The following is a 23,551-nucleotide window of genomic DNA, read 5'->3' as shown; positions in this document are numbered from 1 at the left end:
CAAAACTGAGAATTACATCTAGGTCATGTGGGACATGGGTGGCCAAGGACTTAATGACCAGTCAAGTTAGAATTCACTGTCACACAAATCTCTGGGGAAGGGTCAGGAAATACAGCCAGATTTACTGAACAGAATGTGATAATGGGAAGCAATCAGTAGTAGAGGCAGGGAAACAGTGGCCCAAATTAGAGAGATAAGGACTAAACTATTCCAACAAAAGAGGTAGAAAAGCAGGTATATTTGAGAAATTGTCTAGAACAAACATGCCTCACATTTGATTTTTTTAGGCATAGAGAAGAAAAAAAGATCTAAAAAGACTCCTCACAAATTTCTGCTTCAGGGAACTAGGTGGCTGATAATGTATTCACTAAGACAGGAAACTCAGAATGATACCAGCTTGAGGTAAAGCTTATGTTTACTTTTTAGACATACTGAGTATGAGATGCTTGTGGGATATCTAAATGGGGAGTTTTTTAAGTAGACACAGGATATACAGATACGGAACTTTTTAAAAAAAGATGTGAATAAAAGATTTGGGAGTCACTGGGGTGGAAGTCAAAGATACAGAGGAGGTTCCTCAGAAAGCAGATTCAGCCCAAGGAGGGAGACTGATGGGAATGGCATGCAGGAGAGCATTTAAAGAATGAAGGTTGCACTTAACCTCCAAAGCACACTGAGAAGCGGACACCACCACCCCCAGCCCCTACAAAGAGAAATAGAACCAGAGAATCCAAGAAAGAGAGCAATTCAGGAGATGAAAGAGTGTCAACAGGGTCAAAAGCTATTGTTCTTGAAATGTGTAAGATGATGGGTAAAAGTTAGCAACTCTAGGGACCTTGGTGACCTTCAAAAACACCACTGTAATGAATGATTAGAGTGCAAATTCCATTACAGTAGGCTGAAGAGTCAATGGGGTGGGAGAAAAGGTACATGGTCTTTCAAAAAAAGTCAATCACTGTGTAGTTCATCATTTCTGTAGAGTCCTCTTCATGTGACCCCATATTTTAGGAGATAAACTCAAAGCACTCTAATGGAGCTTACAGAAACCTCAAAGAGGTGCAAAGAAGCTCTACAGACATGCTGTCCTCATAAATCAGCTCCTGCTCACAACAGTACACTGAAAATCATCCCTGTTGCTGGTGTGTGAGAAGGCATTTGTGCCTGCTGGTCTCTGTGTGGCACATGGTCTGCACCATACTTCACTCTTTTCCAGTAGCAAAGGGCTCTCTACCACCTTCCAGACCCAGCCCTGGCACTGGCTCTTCAGCGAAGTTTCTCCTCCTTCACCAATCCAATACTACTGCTCTCCCTGTCAGGATTTCACGGCTGTTGCCCTATTTCACCAAATGGACTAGTATGCAGAAACCATGAGCCCTTTAAAAGGATGAGACTGCAGCAGGAACAGACTTTTGTTTCCTTAAGCCCTTTGCTGGAATTTCAGACCTGAGGGAGGACCTGCACCATTCTGCAGCCTGAAACAGGAGAGGGGAAATGATCTTTTTTTCACGCTCAGTTATCGTCTAACTCAATTCATCATCAGGCAGTCTCCCTACTCCTCTGGTCCTACTACTTAGGTATCATTTATTCTCTTACTTAGGTATCATTCCCTTACTCAGGTATCATTTAAAGGATAAAGGTTTCTTTATCCTTTATGCTCCCAAAGAAACTACATATTTAATTCTGTCCTGGAAGTCATAAAATTTTTTATTTGTAGACACCCTGAAAAACTAAAACCTGCAGCCCTCTATTTCAAATCAAGTCCTGAATTTATCTCCCAAGGTCCTAAGTATACACAACAGTCACAGAATCTAGGGGAATGGATGCTCCTTCATGTCAGTAAAGTGAAAAGTTTCCCATATACCATGTTAGGCAATACATAATGTCAGTAAAGTGGAAAGTTTCCAATATACCATGTTAGGCCATACCCAGATCTATTACCTGGCTGTTTCTAAACTGTCAAACCTATAGAAAAGTAAGTATCATACTATTCCTTATTCAATACTTACATTTTTGTCTCCCTTCTGAAGGGGAAATGACTATGTCATAATGCTTTAAAATTCCCCATAACAATAATGAACAGTAAAAATCACGCTCATTGCATTGGCACTTTTTAAATTCAAGAAATATATATGAAGTATCTACCAGGTACGAGGCACTGGCTGGTTTCATACTTGTGTTGCTTAGGCTGGATTTTAAGTTAACTGCCTAGCCTAGCCTCCTAGAAGCAGTACTGGCAAGTAATCGGGTTCGGGGAGGGAGTTGAAATCCCAAAGCAGACTGATGTCTAGGAACCTGCAGAGACAGGCAGACATTCGAACAGTGGGGTTCAAGAACATCCAGGTGATGTGCTAAGGAGCTAGAACTGTGTCTAGAAAATGAGGGAAAACTACTGAGGTTATTGTAATTGTTACTATTGCTACTACATTAAATCAGTCTCTTGACATTAAATTTCATCTTCTAGACATACACCGGAATATATGTGAATGTGCTATTAAAATCTTTTATTTTTCTATAAGAATTCTATAATTATTTCTAATATGTATGTTACATATATATGAGGATTTCTTCATTAGAGCTTCATTAGAACTACAAAAATCTTTTTTTCTTCTTTTCTACCTGTATAATTAGGAAACAATGTAAGTTTGTCTTATATTTAAAACTTCATTGAGCAGTTTTTTGGATGACTTTTTCCTATCTTTCTGTATGTATCACTTAAACAAATAGTATTTTTATTTACCAATCTTTCCTACATTTAGCTGCCATTACTTTCATTTTCCACCACAGCACTATATTTCTATAAAATATGATTATCAAACAGAAACAGTAATAAAGAATTGGTCCAATGTACAATTTCCTAATAAAAAATACTGATTCTTAATCAGGCATGGTGGTACATGTCTGTAATCCCAGAACTCTGGGGTGGCTGAGGTAGAAAGACTGCAAGTTCGATGCTAGCCCAGGCAATTTAACAACTTAGTGAAGGGGCTGGGGATTTAGCTCAGTGGCAAAAGCGCCTGCCTGGCAAGCGCAAGGTCGTGAGTTCAGTTCCTGGTACCGGAGAAAAACCGAAAAAAAAAAAAAAAACTTAGTGAAATGTATCTTAAAATTAATAAAAGGCTAGTGATATAGTTCAGTGAAAAGGCCCTGGGTTTAATCTCTCGTACTAGGAAAAAAATGGTTCTCCTACTATGTATATGAAAGAAACCCTCTGTTCTTAATTTGTGTTTAGAACTTTCATTAAAAATAGATGAATTTAAAAAAAGATGAGCCAGGCATGGTGGTGCACACCTGTAATCCCAGCACTGGGGAGGCTGAGGCAGGAGGATTGTTGCGAGTTCGAGACCAGCCTGGGCTACAATGTGAGCTCAAGGCCAGCCTGAGTGGCATAGCGAGACCCTGTCTCAAAAAGACAAAAAAATAAAAAAAATTTTAAAAGATGAATTTTGTCTTTGGTGGAGGATGCTGGAAATACCAAAGGTCTTGTATACTAAGGGCACATTCTACCACTAAGGTAGCTATACTCCTAGTCTTGTCAAATGTTTTGATGTCTCAGAATAGTTATACGTACTTTTCCTTGATGTCAAACATTAAACTGATACTTTTTCTTGAATTAGGCCAGGAATTACTAACTTTTTAAAATAAAGAACTAGATAGTAAATATTTTAGGCTTTATGAGTCATATATGGACTCTCTCACATTTTCCTCTGTTTCTGTTACAACCCCTTAAAAGGCAAAAATAATTTTTAGCTCATGGGCTGTACAAAAACAGGTCAATGACAGAATATCTGCCAGCCCGCAGGCTGCAGTCTGCACAACTAGCCCCGCCTCCCCAATTCCATCTCCTCTGCCCCTCTCAGCAAAGAATGGTCAATAAGTGACCATAACACTCTGTTAAGACACCAGAAAGACTTCAGGTGGTATCTTGTAGACTTGTGAGCTAGACAAAAGTACTAGTAAAAATCCTGTGGGCATTATTCCACATCAGCTTTACATGCTGAAAGTAGAGAGAGGTGGACCTCAAAAACAATTATACATACAGCTTTTATTGCACAAAGTCATTAAGATTTAGAGAAACCCACAACATATTTTTAAAAATTACATTATTTAAAAATACTAACAGCTTTGCCCAATAGGCATAGAAACAGTAAAAACTGAAAAGAGGTCTCTGGACCCCCACATTTCCCCCATGCAGGAACAATGTGAAAACGCAATTTATATGGAAAAGATACTTCAGAAGGTAGAACAAGATCCTGGAAATGATGGATTAGGAACTACTCACACTCAAGAAAAACATATCCCAGGCCTGATAACATGTGTCTGACTGGATTTCAAGAATGCTATGGCTCAGGGACTGCTATGCACCTCCTGTCCTCCTTGCTGAATGCAAGTATCTATGTGATTAGCCTGCCCCATCTCATCACTATAATAGGGTATAGAGCAGAAAATTTAGTTCACCAATTTTCAACCAAGAAAAGCTATTTTTAAAAGTATGGTACATGCAAGCCTCGTCTATATCCAGAACTGACAAGTTATGAGATTATGAACTTCAAGCCTGATACCACAATGGGGCCACATTTTGTTGAAGCCTGGGAAGAAGTGGTAATAATTTTGACTAGAGAGGAGACTGTGGTAGATAAAACCTGGCCACAGACTAACTGAAGTTCCTCTCATCAAGTGATAGCAATCTCGGGGCTGGGGATTTAGCTCAGCGGCACAGCGCCTGCCTGGCAAGCGCGAGGTTGTGAGTTCGATTCCTAGTACCAGAAAACAAAAAAACAAAAAACCCCCAAGAGATAGCAATCTCTTTCCCATCCTTTCCATCTGGGTTGGCCATGTTATCTGCTTTAACCAACAGGATGTAACCAAAGTTGTTTTACGTGGCTTCTTGCAGCCTCCTTACCCTCCTGGAAGCTTTCACCATCACATAAAGAAGCTCAGTGTAATCTGGGCTTGGTGGTGCACACCTGTAACCCTAGTCCTCTGGGAGACTGAGGCAGGAGGATCACAAAACAGAGCTCATCTAGTTGGGGCAACTTAATGACTTACCAAGACCCTGTCTCAAAGAAAGAAAAAAAATCAAGGTCTGGGAATATAAGCCGGTGTGAAGGACCTGGGTTCAATCCTCTGTAAACACACACACACACACACACATGCACGCGTGCCCTCAATAAATAAAAAAGGCTGAATTTAGCCTACTGAGTGATGAGAGGCCATGTGGCTGAGTACTGAGGCAGCATGGCTAACAGCCCATCCAACAACCCTATCAATCTGCTAACTGACCTGCAAGCTGCAAGAGGTACATCCAGCTAACACTACACAGATTTAAGTGGCTATTCTAGCTGAGCCCTTTCTGGACTGACAATTCAAGGTATCATTTGTAGTTCATCAAATATGCTGTTCCTCATTTAGTCCTGGATGTATCTGCATTTGCAGTTCTCTTACTCTAAAGCTTCCTTTCTTCCTACATTCTGAATCCCTACATAAAGATGTGAGAGGCATTTACTAATGTCGCCCTTCTCTGTACTCCCTAAATACTTTCACATTCTTTTGTCATCACTTTCTGTATTTATGGGTACATCTTTTCAAAAGCTAAAGCCTCTGGTAAAGACGGTCTCTGTTCTTTCACCTCTGCACCTAGCAGAGAAGCTGACCCACAGGAGGTACTTAATGGTCTGCTGACTAAACTAGTGTAGTCACACTCTTAAAGGACCGATACTTTCCTATTATATTTATTTTATACACATAAATAAAAGTGACAGTACTAAAAAAAAAAAAACAGGGTAGAATAAACTATTCTTACCAAAAGAAAATAGCTGAAGATAAAGAAACATATTATGATGTTTAAATTAAATTTTGTTCATAAATATATATGCTTCAACAAAACTTCACATTTGACTAAAAACTGACAACTTCATAAAATATCCAGAGTTCTTTTTGTTTTGTTTTTTAGTTTTTTGAGATATGATCTCATCATGTATTTCACACAGGCCTTGAACTCACTACATAGCCTAGGCTGGCCTAAAACTTGTGTCAATCCTCTTGCCTCAGCCTTCCAAGTGCTAGAATTACAGGCATGTGCCATCATGCCCAGCCCATTGAGTTTGAATAAGAATGGAAATTATACACCACTGAAATTTTTTAAAGTACTATTTAGGGCTGGAGATATAGCTCAGTGGCATAGCACCTGCTTGGCAAGTGCAAGGTCCTGAGATCGATTCCCATTACCAAAAAAAAAAAAAAAGATCTTGTCTAAAGTACTATTTATATAACACGGTTATGTTTACTAGTTCAATTTTGATATATTGTGTTGGCAACAGATCACTGCAACTTTGTACCTATTCTATAAGAAGCTATACATTTATAATCAAATTACAGAAGAAATCAGAAGCCATTATTTAATTTTGGAAGTGATCTCTTCATTCAACTGGATGTCTTTATGTTACTGATGAAGATACTAAGGCCTGGAGCTATTAAATTACTAACATTACCCATGTAGTTGATATTGGTCCTAAGATTAAAGTCAAGGAAATTTGTTATTTTTTCCAGTTAAGTTATTTAATACATTTAACATCAATTACTGCCCTCTAGCCCTGCTAAATGGTTACTTTTTAGGCTGGTCAAAATTTCTTTCCAAAAAAAAAAAAAAAACTGTGTAAGCCTGAGTATAAACTTCAAATTTGTCTTTAGCCATTAAAAAGAATATATTTTTTGATATTTAAACAGAATATTTTTTATTTAATAGATTTAAATGTCATATAATCAATGATGAGGAAATGGAGTTGTTATGGTTTGTGTCTGGATGTCCCCCCAAAGCCTCATGCAGTTATGAGGGTCAGCTTTCTGGAGGCAGCTGAATCTAGAGTTTGTGACTGCTTCATGGTACAATGCTAGGATTAAGGGTGTAAGTGCTACAGTTTTCATAGGGTGAGCAGCCTGCGTACAATGTAAGAGACAGAAAGATTTGTCTGTCTCTCTCCCTTGTTGCTTTTGCTGTCTTCCACTACCATGAACTGTTGCTCCTCTGCCATGTGCCACACTGCCTTGGAGCCAGATTATGGACTGAAACTTCTACAACCTGTGAGCTAAATAAACTTTTTATCCCTTCACTTGTGGGTGTTGGATATATTGTTGCAACAACTGGAAAAGTAACTAATGCAGGAGTTTATCTCAAGAACACAAACTCAGCTCAACATTTTAAAACCATGAATGTAACTCAACCTACATTATAGACTCAAAAGGAAAAATCATGTGATAGTCTCAAAAGATAAAAAACAGACACTGCCAAAATTCAACATCTACCCAGGATGAAAACTTTCAATCAGGAATAGAAGAGAACTTTCTTATTTGGACAAAGGGTATCTAAGAAGCAAAGAAAATTCATATCACATTCAATGATAGAATACTACATGCTTCCCCTGGGTGAGACACAAGCTAACTAAGAACTACAGAAGTCATAAAACATTCAATGATGGAATACTGCATGCTTCCCTTGGGTCACATACAGGGCCTGGATGTTGACTTTTGCCACTTCCATCTGCTTTGTACTAGAGCCCAGTACAAAAGGCAAGAAAACAAAACAAATACAATAAGCATTGTTAATTCCCTACCACTCTGTTTGTAACTCTGTAATGTCTGTACTGATCCTTTGCTATTTTGTAAAATGTTGTCGATCTGTTAGTATTTTCCTCCTTTTATTTCTAAAATTAAAAAAAAAATTGGGAAAAAGTGAAATTGTCATAAAAACAAACATGACTTTTTATACAGAACATCTTAAGGAATCTACACAAAAGTCTCAAGACTGAATAAATGTATGTACCAGGCAGGTACAACAGTGCACACCTATAACTTCCGCTACTCAGAAGGCTAAGGCAGGAGGATTGCAAGTTTTAGCCAGCCTACTCAGCTTAGTGAGATCCTGTCTCAAAATAAAATATAAAAAAGACTGGGGATACAGATCAGTTATAGAGCTCCCCTGCCTAGGGTTCAATCTCCAGTACCCCCACCCATCCACACACACACCCACACAAAGGCACAGGACACCGAGTCAATAAACAAAAAACAATTGTATTTCTATAAGCAACAAACAACAGGCAAAAATTTTAGATGCCATTTACAACAGCATAAAAAAAGAATAAAATATTTTGAATAGATTTAACCAAAATATATGCAAGACCTCTTCACTAAAAACCATAAAATACAGCAAAGAAATTAGAGAAGATCCAAATAAACAGAGATTTATACTGTGTTCATGAATCAGAAAACTCAGCACTGCTATGTTATCAATTCTTTCCAAGTTGATTTGTGGATTAAATACCATCCCATGTGAAATCAGAATAAGCATTATTGTAGAAATGACAAGCTGAATAAAATGTATATAGAAATACAAAAGACAAAGAATACACATTCTTAAAAAACAAAAATAAAATTGGATAGCTCATACCATCTAATTTCCAGACTTACTTTTATGAAAACTACTCTGATCAATATATTATAGTATTAGTAAAGGAATAGATGACAGAATAGTGAAACAGAATAGAAAATCTTAAAAGAGACCCATAAATATATGGTCAACTGATTTTCAACACTGGCACAAATGTTATTACTCAACGTGGGAAGAACAGACTCTTAAGAAACGGTGCTGGTAAACTACTGAGTAACCACATGGTGGAAGAGTGGGAAGGAACTGTGACTTCTACCACATACTATGTACATGAATTGAAAGTGGGTCACAGACCTGAAAGTGAAAGTAGTAACTAAAAAGCTTTTAGGAGGAAAAAAAAACCTAGCAGAACATCTTGCAACTTTGGGGTTGTAAGATAAAGATTTCATAGGATACAAAAAAAATCACTCTAGGGCTGGGGATATAGCTCAGTGGCACAAGCACTTGCCTGGCAAGTGCAAGATCCTGAGTTTGATTACTGGTACAAAAAAAAAATCAGTCAAAAATAGAAAAATATACTTTTGAAAAAACACTATTAGAAATGAAAATGCAGGCCACAAAGAAAATATTCACAACTAAAAAAGACTTGTATCCAGAGTATATAATGAACTATGACTGGATGATGAACAATCTAACCTTTAAAAGGGCACAAAACTTGACAGACATTCATGAAATAAGATATAGTAGTGCACCTACACCTGTATCTGTGATGTCACTCTGTGTGGTTTTGGTTACCAATGGTAAGACACAGTACAAAAATATTAGGTGGGAAATTTCAAAAATAATTCATAAGATTTTTTAATAGTATATATTTACAGTAAGCAATGATTACACTCATAATGGGGAGTTAGTATATGTACATAACACGTATTCTTTTTACTTCTGTTTCCCTCTCTTCCCTTTCCCCTTCCATCTCTTGGCTCCCTTTCCATTTGCAAAAGCTCTATCGCCTTATTTCCTACTACCTATGTTTCACTTTGCTCTTTCCATTATATATACTTTGGGTTTCTCATATAAGAGAAATCATGAGATATTTAAGCTTGTATGTCTGATTTATTTCATTTAACATTATGCATCCAAGGGCTGGGGATTTAGCTCAGCGGCACAGCACCTGCCTGGCAAGCGGGAGGTCGTGAGTTCGATTCCCGGTACTGGAAAAAAAACAAAAAAACAAAAAAAAATTATGCATCCATTTTCCTACAAATGACTCAAATTTATCCTTTTTATAACAGAGTAGGTCTCCATTGTGTATAAATACCACATTTTCTTTATCCATTCATCTGCTGATGGATATATAGGCTGCTTCCAAGATTTAGCTATTATGAGGTATGTCTCTATAAACATGACTATGCATGTATCACTGCAATAGGATATCTTTAACTCTTTCAGGAAGATACCTAGAAGGGGAATAGTTGGGTTAAATGGAATTTTTATTTTTAGCTTTTTGTGGAATCTCCATATTGAATCCTATACTGGTTTACATTCCCATCAACAATGTAGAAGGGTTCCTTTCCCCTAACAGCCTTACTAGTATTGCTATTACTTGATTTCTCAAAGATAGACATTTTTTCTGTAGTAAGATGAAATCTCATTGTTGTTTTAATTTGCATTTTTCTAATTGACAGTGATGTTGGACATTTTTTCATGTATTTACTGGCCACGTGTACTTCTTCTGAGACATGTCTATTCATTCAGTTGCTCATTTTTTATTGTGTCTTTTATTTTGAGGGGGTCTAAGTTTTTGAGTTCCTTACATATTGTAGACATTTGTCCTCTGAGGAGTAGCTGGCAAATTTTTTTTCTCATTTTCTAAATTCGCTCTTTATTCTGTTGGTTGTTTCCTTTGCTGTGCAGAAGGCTTTTAATTTGATATAATCCTATTTGTTGATTCTTGATGTTCTCTCTTGTGCAATTGCAGCTCTGTTCAGAAAGTTCTTGCTATGTTTTTAAGAGTTTTGCCTGTCTTTTCCTCCAGTAGATTCAGTGTTTCTGTTTAATATTTAGGTCTTTCATCCATTTGACCTTATTTTCATACATAGTGAGAGATATGAGTCTAGATTTCATCTTCTGTATGTATATAGCCAGTTTTCCTAGCACCACTTGTTAAAAAGGCTATCTTTCTTCCACTTCCAGTGTGTATTTCTGGATCCTCTGTAAAAGATCAGGTGGCTGAAAGTGCCTGGGGTTGTTTATGCATCCTCTAGTCTGTTCCACTGACCCACATGTCTGTTTTTGTGTCAGTGCTATGCTGTTTTTAATCACTGTAGCTTTGTACTATAACTTGAAATCTAGGATTGTGATGCTTCCTACCTTGTTCTTTTTGCCCAGGATTGCTCTTGCTATTCTGGGTCTCCTCTGGTTCCATATGAATTTTATGATAGTCTTCTCCAGTTCTGTGAGGAATGCTGCTAATAGTTTGATTGGGATTGCATTAAATCTACATATCAGTTTTGGAAGTAGGTATGGCCATTCTGACAATATTGGTTCTGCCTATTGAGGAATGGGGGATATCCTTCCATTTTCTGATATCTTCTTTGATCTTCTCTTTCAGAGTACTATGGTTTTCATTGTAGAGATTTTCACTTGTAGGATACTAGAGAATGAGGATTGAAGCCTAACCGACCTTCTCTGTGAGCACAAAGGAGAAAGACAAGTTGTGTTCTTTTGGCAGCATGCAGGTGTGCTGGCACATAGCAAGTTCCAGGCAGAGTCAACACAGCTGAGATCCAGTTGTTTACCTGGTCATACACTATAGATAATAGGAAGCAAATAAACCTTGTATTACTGTAATTGCTTGATCACGTGTCTAAGTGAATAAAAGCTAGGTGAGCAAAATGCTCATGGCTCTTTGTCTAAGAGAGGCAAGAGCCCTGGCCTCTCTTTCTAAATTAATTCTGTCTTTTTGTTTTTCATCCTTGTTTGCCCGGGGTCAAGGACAAACTGGTAAGCTAGTTTCTACATTCACTTTCTTTTTTGGTTAATTCCTAAGTGGTTTTTTTGTTTTTTTTTTTTTTTAAGTAAATGGTATTGTTCTCTTAATTTCTTTCTCAGTAGGTTTATTATTGGTGAACAGGAATACTACTGATTTTTGTGCGTTGATTTTATATCCAGCCATTTTGCTGAATTTATCAGTTTCTAGGAGTCTTTTGGTGGAACTTTTTGCTGGGTGTGGTGGTGCATACTTGTAATCCCAGCACTTGGGAAGCTGAGACAGGAGGATCGTTGCAAGTTCGAGACCAGCCTGGGCTACAAAGTGAGCTCAAGGCCAGCCTGAACTGCATATCGAGACCCTGTTTCAAAAAGACAAAAAAAAAAAATGGTAGAACTTTTTGGGTCTCCTATGTGAAAGGTAATGTAGTTTGACTTCTTCATTTATATACATATCCCTCATATTTCTTCCTTTTGCCTGAGTGCTCTGGCTAGTTTTGAGTACTAAAGAGAGCAGGTTTGGTGAGATAGACATCCTTAAATTGTTCCCGATTTTAGAGGAAAAATTTTTAGTTTTTCCCCATATAATGTGATGTTGGCAGTAGGTTGGTCATAAATGGCTTTTATCAGATTGAGATCAGCTAGCCGAACAGTAACAGTAACTAATACATTGCCTATTGTTGTCTACACAGTAATTATTCACAGTACAAGCTATAAGCATGAAATATTGTCCAAATAATATTAGTACAGACCTTTCTTTTAATGAACTAAGAAAAATTAGCTGTATAACTATCTTATCTTATGTATATATATATATATTTTTTTCCTTTTCCCTTCCTTCTTTTCCCTTTTTCCCATCACAGTTATTTTTTTTTTTAAAGAGAAGAAGAAAAAAAAGAAGGAAAAAAAAAAGAGAGAAGAAGAAAAATAGAAATAAAATAGCCTGGTGTGGTGGCACATGCCTATAACCCCAGCCCTTGGGAGGCTGAGGCAGGAGGAACGTTGTGAATTCAAGGCCAGCCTGGGCTACAAAGTGAGCTCAAGGCCAGCCTGAACTGCATAGTGAGACCCAATCTCAAAAAGACAAAAGAAAAAAATAAAATAAAATAAAATAAAATAAAATAAAATAAAACAGAGTTTCAAATCAGGCTAATAGGAGAGCAGCAATAGTTAATACATTGTGCACTGTTATCTTCATAGGACAAGATACAGGCATGAAATAATGTCCAGACAATATTAGCACAAATCTTTCTTTTCAATGAACTAAGAGAAACTTGCTATCTTGTGTATATATATTCCCTATTCTCTTCCTTCCTTTCCCCTTTCACCCATTAGCTTCTCTTTTCTTTTAAACAGTTTCTTCTCGATTCACAATATCTATTATACATTTTGGATCTTATTTACTCATTCAGCTTCTCTCACTAGTGAGACAATGTGATGTTTACACATATGGGTCTGACATTTCACTTATGAGTGTGGTCTTGAGTTGCATCCATTTATCTATGAAAGTCTCAAGTTTGTCCTTCTTTATGGCTAAGTAGTACTCCATTTTATAAGAAAAAAAAAAAAAACACATCTTTTTTATCCATTCCTCAGTTGATGGGCATCTGGGTTGTTTCCAAGATTTAGCTATGACAAATTGTGCTGCTATAAACATGGGTGTACATATACTGCTGTATATGATACTTCTAATTCTTCTTGGAAGATACCCAGAAGAATAGCTAGCTTGAATGGGACATCTAATCCTAAATTTTAAGGAATCTCTACACTGATTGCCACCATGGTTCCACCAGTCTATACTCCCACCAACAGTGGAGGAGGGTTCCTTTTTCCCCAGAGCCCTGCCAGCATTTGTTGTCAGTTGATTCTTGATGGTAGTTGATGGTAGCCATTCTTTCTAGAGTGAGATGGAATCTCAGTGTTGTTTTAATCTGCATTTGGTGTATGATCTTTTGATGATTTGCTGCATTATGTTTGCCAGTATTTTGTTGAGGATTTTTACATCTATGTTCATTAAAGATACTGGCCTGTAGTTTTCTTTTCTAGTCAAGTTCTTGTCTGGTTTTTAAATCAAAGTAATGCTAGATTCCAAGAATAAATTTAGCAGTATTCCTTCCCTTTCAATTTCATTAAAACTGCATCATTACATCGTCTCTGAAGTTCTTCTAGGATTGAGTGGTGAATCCATCAGGTCCTGGGCTTTTCTTGGTAGCATTTTTATTACTGCCTCAATTTCATTGCTTATTAATGGATTATTCAGGGTTTTTATATTTTCTTGGTTGAGTTTTGGTAATTCACAGATACTGAGAAATCTATCCATTTCTTCTGGATTCTCCAATTTATTGTAGTACAGTATTGGGACATAATTCCTAATAATCTTCTGGATTTTGATAGTGTCTGTTGTGATTTTGCCTTTTTCCTTTCTAACTATATTGATATGGATCTATTCTTTTCTTCTTTTGATAAGATTATCTAAGGGTTTACCTATTGTGCTTGTTCCTTCAAGGAACCAGTTATTTGATTCACTGATTTTTAGGCCAAATTTCATTAATTTCTGCTCTGATTTTAGCAATTGTTCTTGTTTTTCTAGGAGGTACATGACTAATTCATATGTTTAAACAGGTGTTACAGTGTATCGTGATAACTGCTCTGTTATTCTATTATTGTTGTTAATTTATTTCTGTGTCTAATTTGTAAACTACACTTTATCACAGGTATTTATGTGCCAAAAATATTGCAGAACATAAAGCCTAAGTACTGCAATGGAAGGGCGAAGTGCTTAAATCACTGCTTCCCTAGAGTGCCAAGAAATGTCTTATGAGAACAGATACAAAAGCTAAAGCTCCTCCTGGAATGTACAGCCTTGTGTCTCATGTTTTGATTCCATCTTAAATAATGAAGTTTTGTTCAGCTAATTCCCCTCAGAGACTCAAATGATCATTCTCCATTTCCTAACTGAAACAATCAAAAGTAAGTCCTATTTATTTTATTTCATCTAAAACACTTGTTAAATTTTATTGAGCTGTGTGACCTGATAAATGTACACTATAATGTATAAAAGCCCTATTTTTTAAATGGCCATTCATTTTCACTCTAAAGACATCTACTCTTCCTTCTGTCATTGCTACAGATATTCCAAAAAGTAATTAGGTGAAAAGAAAGGACGTTTTTAAAGTTACCACAGGAAAAAACATTATTGCAGCTATTGCAAATAATTTCAATCATTTAGTAATACATTAAGTGATATCACATTATATAAAAGAAAAACTAGTCTCTTTTCATATTTACAAAGAAAACATTTGCAAGATAACAGACTTAAAATCTAGAATACATAAAGAACTACTGCAAGTGGATAATAAACAAACTGCTCTTATTAATGGCACAAAACTTGAACATTCACAAAAGAAGATATACAAATGACCAACAAGCCTGTGAAAAGTACTCAACGACATGAATTGTCAGAGAAATACAAAGTAAAAGTACAATAAGACAATATTTCATATTCTCTTAAAAATAGCTAATATTAAAGACTGGCAAAATACTACCATAAGAAAAATTACTACTGCTGCTAGTGACTCAAATTATGTAAATCACTTAGTAATATACATCATGGTTTAAAAGAGAAAACATAAAATCTGTAGAGACAGGGAACAGATTAGTGGTTACTAGAGCTAGAGGAAGAGGACAGTGATAATGAAAGGTTATGGGGTTTCCTTTTGAGGTGATAAAAGTATTCTAAAATTGGCTGTGGGGATGGGTGCACATAACTCTGACTATGCTAAAAACCACTTAACTGTATACATGAAATGGGTGAGTTTATAATGTGAATTATATCTCAATAATGCTGTTTGTTTTGGTTTTTTGGTTGGGTTTTGTTTTGAAGTGCTAGGGATTGAACCCAAAACCTCACACATGCTAGGAAAATGTTTTATTACTAGCTACATTCCCAGCCTGACAATGTTGTTATTTTTAAAAAAAACTACTGAGATTTTGATTGGGATTGTACTGGAACCCACATATCAATTGTAAGAAAACTCTCTATAATAATGACTCTTCCAACAAATGAAATTATAGTTCTCCATTCATTTGGGTCTCCTTCGGTTACTCTCAAAAATGTTTTATAAAATTCCACACAGAAGTACTTCACTTATGTAATTAGATCTATTCCTGGGTATTTTATATTTCTGATGCTCAGCACTGAATTTTTTAATATGTGATAAGCAAATGAACAGAGCAGAGTATATATATTAATAAAAATTTCAAAACAAAAAATCACTATGCACAGGTCAAATATTTTTATATTTTAAAATTTATAGAAAAATCATGTAAATACACATATTTGGAAATATCACATTTATGAAAACAATACAAATATTTAAAACCTTCAAGTGTCCTGGAAAATTCCATGACAGGTAGATACTACAGTAAGCAAATGCTTCTTCATTGATATTTGATACATTCCTTAGTTTACAATAAAAACAGAGCCATTGCTTAATTTTGTCTCCCTATTTATTCATATATAACCAGTAAAATGCATTCATAGCAAAGAAATTTTATTTAGTGATAGCTAAATACACATCTAAAGCCAGTAACATTCAACATGTTAAAAAATATCACCATACTGATGCTACACAAATCAAGGTAATTGAAATATTATTATCTAACTACATTATGTAGTCCCTAACTGCAGACTTTAGAGTTTTTCTTTCATAAAATAATTGTTTCCTACTAAAATGAAATAAAGACATAAATCTCATTTGAGCTTCAAGTTAACTTTGAGTTATTTCTACAAAAATGGTTCAATAAAAAAAAACCCTCTCTAGTCCCAATTAGCTTTCTTTCTTTTTTTTGGGGGGGGAACCAAGAATCAAACTCAGGACCTTGTGCTTGCCAGGCAGGCACTGTGCTATTGAGTTCTATCCCCAACCCCAATTACCTTTCAAACTGTGAATTCTACAATAAGGAAATAGCAAAACCTAAAAATATATAAAATATTAGATGTATACAAGCTAAAAGACCCAGTAATTATTAGTTTACATAAGAGGATTCTCTGCTTTTATTCTAGAATTACCAAAGTCCTTAAATATAATTCACACTAAACTTTTAAAAATACATTAGCAAGAAAAACACATTAGCTCTTTATTGAAAATGGAAACTCAAAAAAAAAATGAAAACACAAACTCATATGCTTCTGAATTATGTTATATCTATTAATAATCATAGTAATCTTACTGTTATTAGGATAAAGAAAGTGTGAAATGACTTTAGAAGAAAGACTGTTTATAATTCTAAGATATTCCAGACATTGAAGAAAAATTTAAAAATTCAAATAACAGGCCTTTGGGCCGGCCCCCAGCTGCGCAGGCACCCAGGAGGTGGGCCCCTGGTGCCTGGGAAGCTGTGTGGCCCTCAAACCAGGCACCACCATGATATTGAGAATTATCATGACACAGAGAAGCAATGACACACCTGGCCCACCCACAGACATGTGTGAATCATTTCAACATGGAGAAATCCCTGGGAATACATGCCACACCTGGTCACTCTTGCTCCTGCCATTGAGAACCAGAAAGGTCCAGAGTAAGTGGACAAGCAGCTGCTGAATAAGGACTCAAAGAACGTGAGAATACAGACTAAGCCAGAAGACTCAGAGGTGTAGTTGACTGGGGTCACGAGAGCCGTTTGGAAGCTAGAAACCAGGAGGACCTTGCACAATACCTGGGGAGACCCCCTGGAAGCCATTCTTCCCCTAACAATACAGGCTGCGGTGGAGGAGCACATAGAGCTCCGGGGAAGTCTGCACCGAGATTCCTGTTGCCTGTGCTGACTGCTGGGGAGAGGACGCTAAGTGGTTGTGGGGTTCCAATGCAATGGGAGGCTGGAGAGAAAAAGCTACAAAAAATGGCTTTTGCCCCAGATGGCTCACTTGAATGATAGTAAGAATTGCCTCCTCAGTATTTTATAGCCGTGACAAGGAGGCCACCAAGGAGAGAAAACAAAGAGCCCGAGAAAAGGCAGCTGCTTTTGCTGCAGCACTAAGAGAAACAGACCCTAAGTCTGATTCTCGGGGCCCCAAGAAGAACTTCATGACTGCATTCATCTGCTACCACTGTTAAAAGGCAGGCCATCTCAAAAGGAACTGCCCCAAGCTCCCTGGGCCATGCCCTGAATGCAAAGGAGACCACTGGAGATCGGTCTGCCCTCTGAAGCGGAGGCCTCAGAGCTCAGACCCATCCTACCAGTTAGTCCAACAGGAATGAGGGGGCCTGGGGCATACTCTGCCTTCTCCCTCTGGCCAGACTGTCATCTCCATGGAGGAGCCCCAGGTAATCATGACTATGGAGGAGAAAGAAAACAGCCTGTTGCTAAATACAGGTGCAAGTCTCTCTGTCCTTCTTTTCAATCCTGGCCTTCCTTCCAGCTGTCATACCTCAGTGAAAGGAGTCACTGGTGAGGAGGTAATATGCTATTTTTTACAACCCTTAGGCTGTAACTACTTACTTGTTAGATCTTTCTTGCATATCTCTGTCTTCGTGAGAAACCACTTTGAAGATACCACCATGTATTACAGCAGCCATTGATATTTTTCTACTAACCTGTCTATAACTCTGTAGTGTTTGTATTGTTCCCATGCTATTTCGTAAATGGATGTTTATTATTATGTGTTTCCTACAACAACCATTGAGAATAGTTAATGATTATTCAATTGGTCACTCATGTATAGCTCTATTTATTTTCTTTAGAAGCCACTTTGAAGATACCAAAGTATAGTACAACAACTATTGATAAGCTCCTACCTCTTTTGTCTGTAACTCACTATTACTTGTCTATGTGTTTTCCTGAGAAACTATCTTGTAGATAACAATATGTAAAGCAACCATTGATAATTTCCTACCACTTTGTCTGTAATTTGGTAAGCCCCCCCATTATTACGTTATCCTTCTTTTACTCCTTAAAATAAAAAAAAATTTCAAGTAACAGTATGTTCATAAAAAAAAAAAAGTATGTTCATAAATGGATCTACTTTTTTGTTAGAATGATGTGAAAAAATAGGACTTCATCTCAGAGACTCTTAAAACCTAAGTAACCCAGAAATTATTAATCTATAATCAACCATAATATATTGATGGGAAGTTGAGATGAAAATGTTACCTGGTCAATGATAGAATTCAGCTTGGTAAGTAACAGAAATCCTCGCCCATGGACAAGGTACTGTCCAAGGGTTGCCATGTGTGTCTCCTCCTCCTCTTCCTCCCTGGCCTCCACCCTCTGAACAACTGCATTGCAAAGCCGGTTGACATCAGTCAGAAATTCACGAGCCAATGAGTTACTGTCAGTGCTCATGGCCGAGCTATAACAAATTTAAAAAAGAAAAGATTAGAAAGATGAATACAAACATACTTTTAAACTACGTATTTTGTTTGTTTTTAACTGAAGATTGACTTAAAAATACTGGCTATTTGTCTCAAGCCCTATAATATTTTCAGGTATAGTTCTAACCTACTTTGTAGGTTAAACAATTACTGCACAGCAAAAACAAGTTCCAGGTTTGAAATGCCGGAGCACAGCTGGAAAGAGGTAAGTAAAGATACTTATAGAGAAGACACTAGTTAGTGTCTAGCAGCTAAAGTTATGCCAATTCACTTCTTACTACATATTTGAATCAAATAAAGGGCAATGTGACATTTTAAGACTAAGGAAAACAATAAAACAAAGCAGAAAGAAGAGAGGTGAAAACTAGATACAAATACAGAGAAAAATGTATAAAGAGTCAAAACTGAAAAATCACTAATAACAAAATATCCATAGAGTTTTAAGAGTTTTACCTTAAGACTCAAATTAGTTTTGAGATATCCAGAAACCTTTAAAAGGTTTGTAACCTAGAGATGTTAAATGATGTAAGATATATACTGCCTAGTTGTCCTTTGCCAGCTTTAGGGGAAAGCCTACACCACAGTTCTGGCTGAGAGGACAATGGACCATATGACTATACCTACTGCAAGGAGGCAGGGCTAAGCTCTGGCCTGCAATCAACAGAAGCACACCTGATTCAAGAGCAGTCAACATACATGTTGGCTAAAGATGTACAGTGCAGCTTGCAAAGGGGAACTGGTCAATCAGGTCTCTCTCTCTCTCTCTCTCTCTCTCTGTCTCTCTCTCTCTCTTTCTCTCTCTCTCTCTTTCTGGAATATGAATTAAAGGGACACAGTTATACAATGAAAGGTCACATAGAAAAGTGCCTGTGGTGGTTGTTATGACATTGGTGAGGCTCAAAAGAAGCCAACTTGGTAGAAAGACACAAACAAATTTGCCAAGAGTGGCAAATTAAACATGAAAGTGAGAGGCCAGAGAAATCCCTCTACTACCCTGATTCCTTCTCATTCTACAGCCTAATAGCATAACACCTGGATTCCTTCCAGAATTCTAGGAGATATATATCTAGGACATATGCAGTTCACAAACTTAATTCTTTCCACGATTCTGGTTACAAACCGTATTGGACACACCAAATCAAATTCAATGGTTAGGTTCAATGTTCACTAAGCTTACGGGGAAATCTGATTCAGTTCTCATCCAATTCGCTTATGACCAGAATTGTGGAAAGAATTAAGTTCATGAACCAAGGTACCACTGTATAGGATGTGGTTTATATACAGATATCCCCCAAGAGCAAGATATATAGGATATATATCCTAGATCAGTGATGGCGAACCTTTTAGAGATGAGTCCCTGAACTGTAACCCAAAACCTACTAAGTGCCAATTTCAATTAAACCTGAACGTTGAGGTTTTAGTTTAGAAAAAAAAAAAAACAACTCATACATTAACATCTTTTGTCTTTAAAGAAAAACAAAAAATATGTGTGCCCAGGTTCGGCAGCACTGTCCTAGATGTATATATCTCCTAGACATATTTCACAAATATTATTTTTATACTGAATATTGGCAAAAAGTATAAAAAATGTACATCACTCATTTTAAAATTTAGCAATAATCTCTATTTATATAATGTTGGTTCCCTATAAACTTTCATAAAGTATAATCATTCAATAATCAAATACCCTAGTTTATATTCCATCCATATTTAGCTAACTTTATGAACACATACTAGCTAATCTGTCATTGATTTTAGGATACATAGTTACTAAGTACAACACTGAAAAAGAAAAAACATTGCAACTTAACTATGATGCAATGGTTTCTTCACATTGTTGGGGATCTCAGGACCATCTATGATGCAGCATTTCTTAAGCACTGCACTACTGTTACTAGGATTTTCTTACCAAGTAGCTAACACTATTCTGTAAATTTTAACACTGCTACTTTCTTGATTTTCAGTGTTTTAAAAAGCAACCAAAAGAACATTTAAAACTCAATAGGTATAATACCAATAAACACACAAAACTCAGATGAAGTATTTACAACTTGAATGGTTATTACCCAGTTCATGCAGGAGCAGGCAAGGTCAATAACTTCACAGCCTCTGAGAGTGCTTATAAGACACTATTGCAAAATACACTGCCACTTTACAAATATTAAAATGTAAAAAGCTTAAAAGGTATGGTAATAATTAGGGCCTAGATTCTAGAAATTAATATAACAGATTGTTATAGTTTGACATGTCTTCCAACATTCATGTGTTTGAAACTTAATCCCCAAATTCATATGTTAACTGTATTTGAAGGTGGGGTCTTTGGGAGGTAATCAGGGTTAGATGAGATCGGGAGCAAAGCGCTCCTATGATGCGCTTAGTGATTTTATAAGAAAAGGAAGATGGGCAAACACACACATGACTAGAGCCTGCTTTGTTTCATTTTAATATTTTGAAAAACTTTTCACATGAGCTCTCTTACCCTTCTCTATTTGTAACTCTTTAAATTAACAAATAATATCATATGTATCACATACAACATGATGTTTTATAGTATATGTATAGAGTCTGTCAAAAGATGTACACATCAGAGAAAGAAAAACTTGTATAAATATTTTAATACTAAATTTACTGAGACATCATGAGATTAATACAAGTTACTTCTGGCCTCTATAATTATAAAAGGTACTCAAAGTGATGGCCATTAGCTTCCAGACATTTATTAGTATGGCAAACTGAAATGTGTATACATTTTTTGGGCAGACTCTATATATTATATTATGGTGAAAATTCGCCAATTAACAAATGCACTACTTCACACAGTTACGTTATGGTTAGAACACTTAACATCCACTCTTTCTAGATTTTTAAAGACTACATCATTAACTACAGTCACTATTTTGTACAATAAGTCCCTATTATCTACAAATTACAATTCTCCTGTACAATATTCATAAAAAGATTCCCATTCTTCTGTCTGACTACATTAGTTAGCATGAACAACACCAGTAGAGGTGATAGGGTGCACTTATACTTTGCCAGGCAGGGACTGAGCCATTGAGGTATATCCCCAACCTCACGCACTTATGCTTTGTACATTAAACGTTCACTTCTTCCTAAAAGGAATGTTGGACTTAACTGAATGCCCTTCAGACATTTTGAATCCCAAATGAAAAGGTAAGCATTGTATTTTAACATTTTCTAATATTCCACATACCCAGAAAAGTACAAAAAATATGCAGCCTGAGTTTATATCTAGCAATCACATCTAGCAAGCATTAACATTACACTATGTCCAGGTCATTCTGTGTGTGCATATACACATACGTGTATGTGAGCGTAAAGAAATCAAAGCTTGGGCTGGGGATGTAGCTCAGCGGCATAAATGCTTGCCTGGCAAGCCTGAGGTCATGAGTTTGATTCCCGACACCAAAAAAAAACCCCCCAAAAACCCCAAAAAACAAAAAAATAAAAACAAAACAAAAAAAAAGCTTAATTACTGGAAATCTGCACCCACACTTCTCACACCCCAGTTATTTATCATTGTATGACATACCCTTGTATTTTTTAACATGTTTATAGTTATAAAAATATTCCATACTGTTTTAACTATTTAAAAGTTATATAAAAAGGATACTCTGTGTACTTATAACTTACTTTCCTTGTCAGGTTATGTTCATTCCTTTAAACCCTCATGCAATGTGTCTCAGTGTGAATAAACCACAATCTATATGCCCATCTCTACCAAGGGAAAGTTTAGCTGTTTTTGTTGTGGGGTTTAATAAATGCTATTAACTATACAGTTTCAAGAATCAAGTGTTCTTGCTGCTAATATTTATTATATTGTATACTTACCAGTCTTTCAACACTTCTGTAACATTTAGAGTCTTTATAATTTGGGTTCATAAAGTAGAATAAAGCTTCACCTATAAAAGACAAACATATTAATGGAAATAGTGAACCAAAAATAATTTTAACAAAGTTATGACATAAAAATCAGTTTGTCTGGTGTATATCTTTTTCTGTCAGTCTGTTGCTGTGATGAATGAAACCACCAACAATATTTTTTGTAACCTCAAGAGCACACTAAAAATGCATAGCTTCAAGAAATGAGTCAAGAGTGTCCTGGACTATAATGCTATGAACATAATTATGGCTCTTTACCCTTCTTCATCCAACTCCTAATTTACACACTTTAGGTGAGTCTCAAGCACAAAAATTATCATACCGGTATCAGTTTTCTCTACACTGATTCTAGGAGGTGATAGAATACCATCTAAATACTATCAAGAAAAAAGGTGTTCACTTCAAAGTTCCTTTGGACAATCAAATTATTATTCCCCTGTTTGGGTTTTATGGTTTGCATACAGGTATCCCCCCAAAACATCATGTACTTATAAGCAGGCTTCTGGAAGGTGACTGGATTGTGGGGGCTTACAGCTGGCTTGCTATTAGGAGGTGGTGCCTGGCTTGAAGAGGCAGGTCACTGACAGCATGGCCTGTAAGGGTTTATCTCCCTTCCCAGCTTTCTCTTTGCTCTGTCCGCTTCCCTACCACCATGCTGTGAACAGTAATCCTCAGCTCTTCTCTGCTATGCCATCCTGCCTTGGATCCAGCTAACTATGGACTAAAATGTGAGCCAAATAAACCTTTCCTTCTTTAAATTGTGGGTGTTGGGTATTGTGTCCCAATGTGTTGGTTTGGGGCTTATTTTGCAAGGGGAACAATATAATACAGGACACATACTTCATATGATTACTTATAATAGTCACCCAAAGAACAGTATACAAAAGAGTGCAGGGAATCTGTCCAC

The 23,551-nt window shown here is 36.5% G+C and overlaps 1 protein-coding gene across 8 annotated transcripts in view; it reads right to left on the bottom strand.

The window, feature by feature from the left end:
- The window catches only part of Lyst (lysosomal trafficking regulator), a 209,662-nt gene that overhangs the window by 143,177 nt on the left and 42,934 nt on the right, over positions 1–23,551 (bottom strand). For 6 of the 8 annotated variants that reach the window (XM_013504692.1, XM_013504696.1, XM_013504691.1 and 3 more), the window contains 3 exons: positions 22,594–22,664; positions 18,521–18,719; positions 9,556–9,591 (listed from right to left, as the gene is read on the bottom strand). In XM_013504692.1, the coding sequence (XP_013360146.1) occupies positions 9,556–9,591; positions 18,521–18,712 (228 nt within the window). In that variant the 5' untranslated portion in view covers positions 18,713–18,719; positions 22,594–22,664. The remainder of the gene's footprint in view (positions 1–9,555; positions 9,592–18,520; positions 18,720–22,593; positions 22,665–23,551) is intronic. The other 2 variants (XM_013504694.1, XM_005404943.2) reach the window with 1 other exon arrangement.

The sequence above is a fragment of the Chinchilla lanigera genome, unplaced genomic scaffold, assembly GCF_000276665.1.
Source record: "Chinchilla lanigera isolate Chin_1 unplaced genomic scaffold, ChiLan1.0 scaffold00091, whole genome shotgun sequence".
NCBI lineage: Eukaryota > Metazoa > Chordata > Mammalia > Rodentia > Chinchillidae > Chinchilla > Chinchilla lanigera.
The sequence above is the reverse complement of the archived record's forward strand: the minus strand, read 5'-3'. Positions and strand labels throughout refer to the sequence as shown.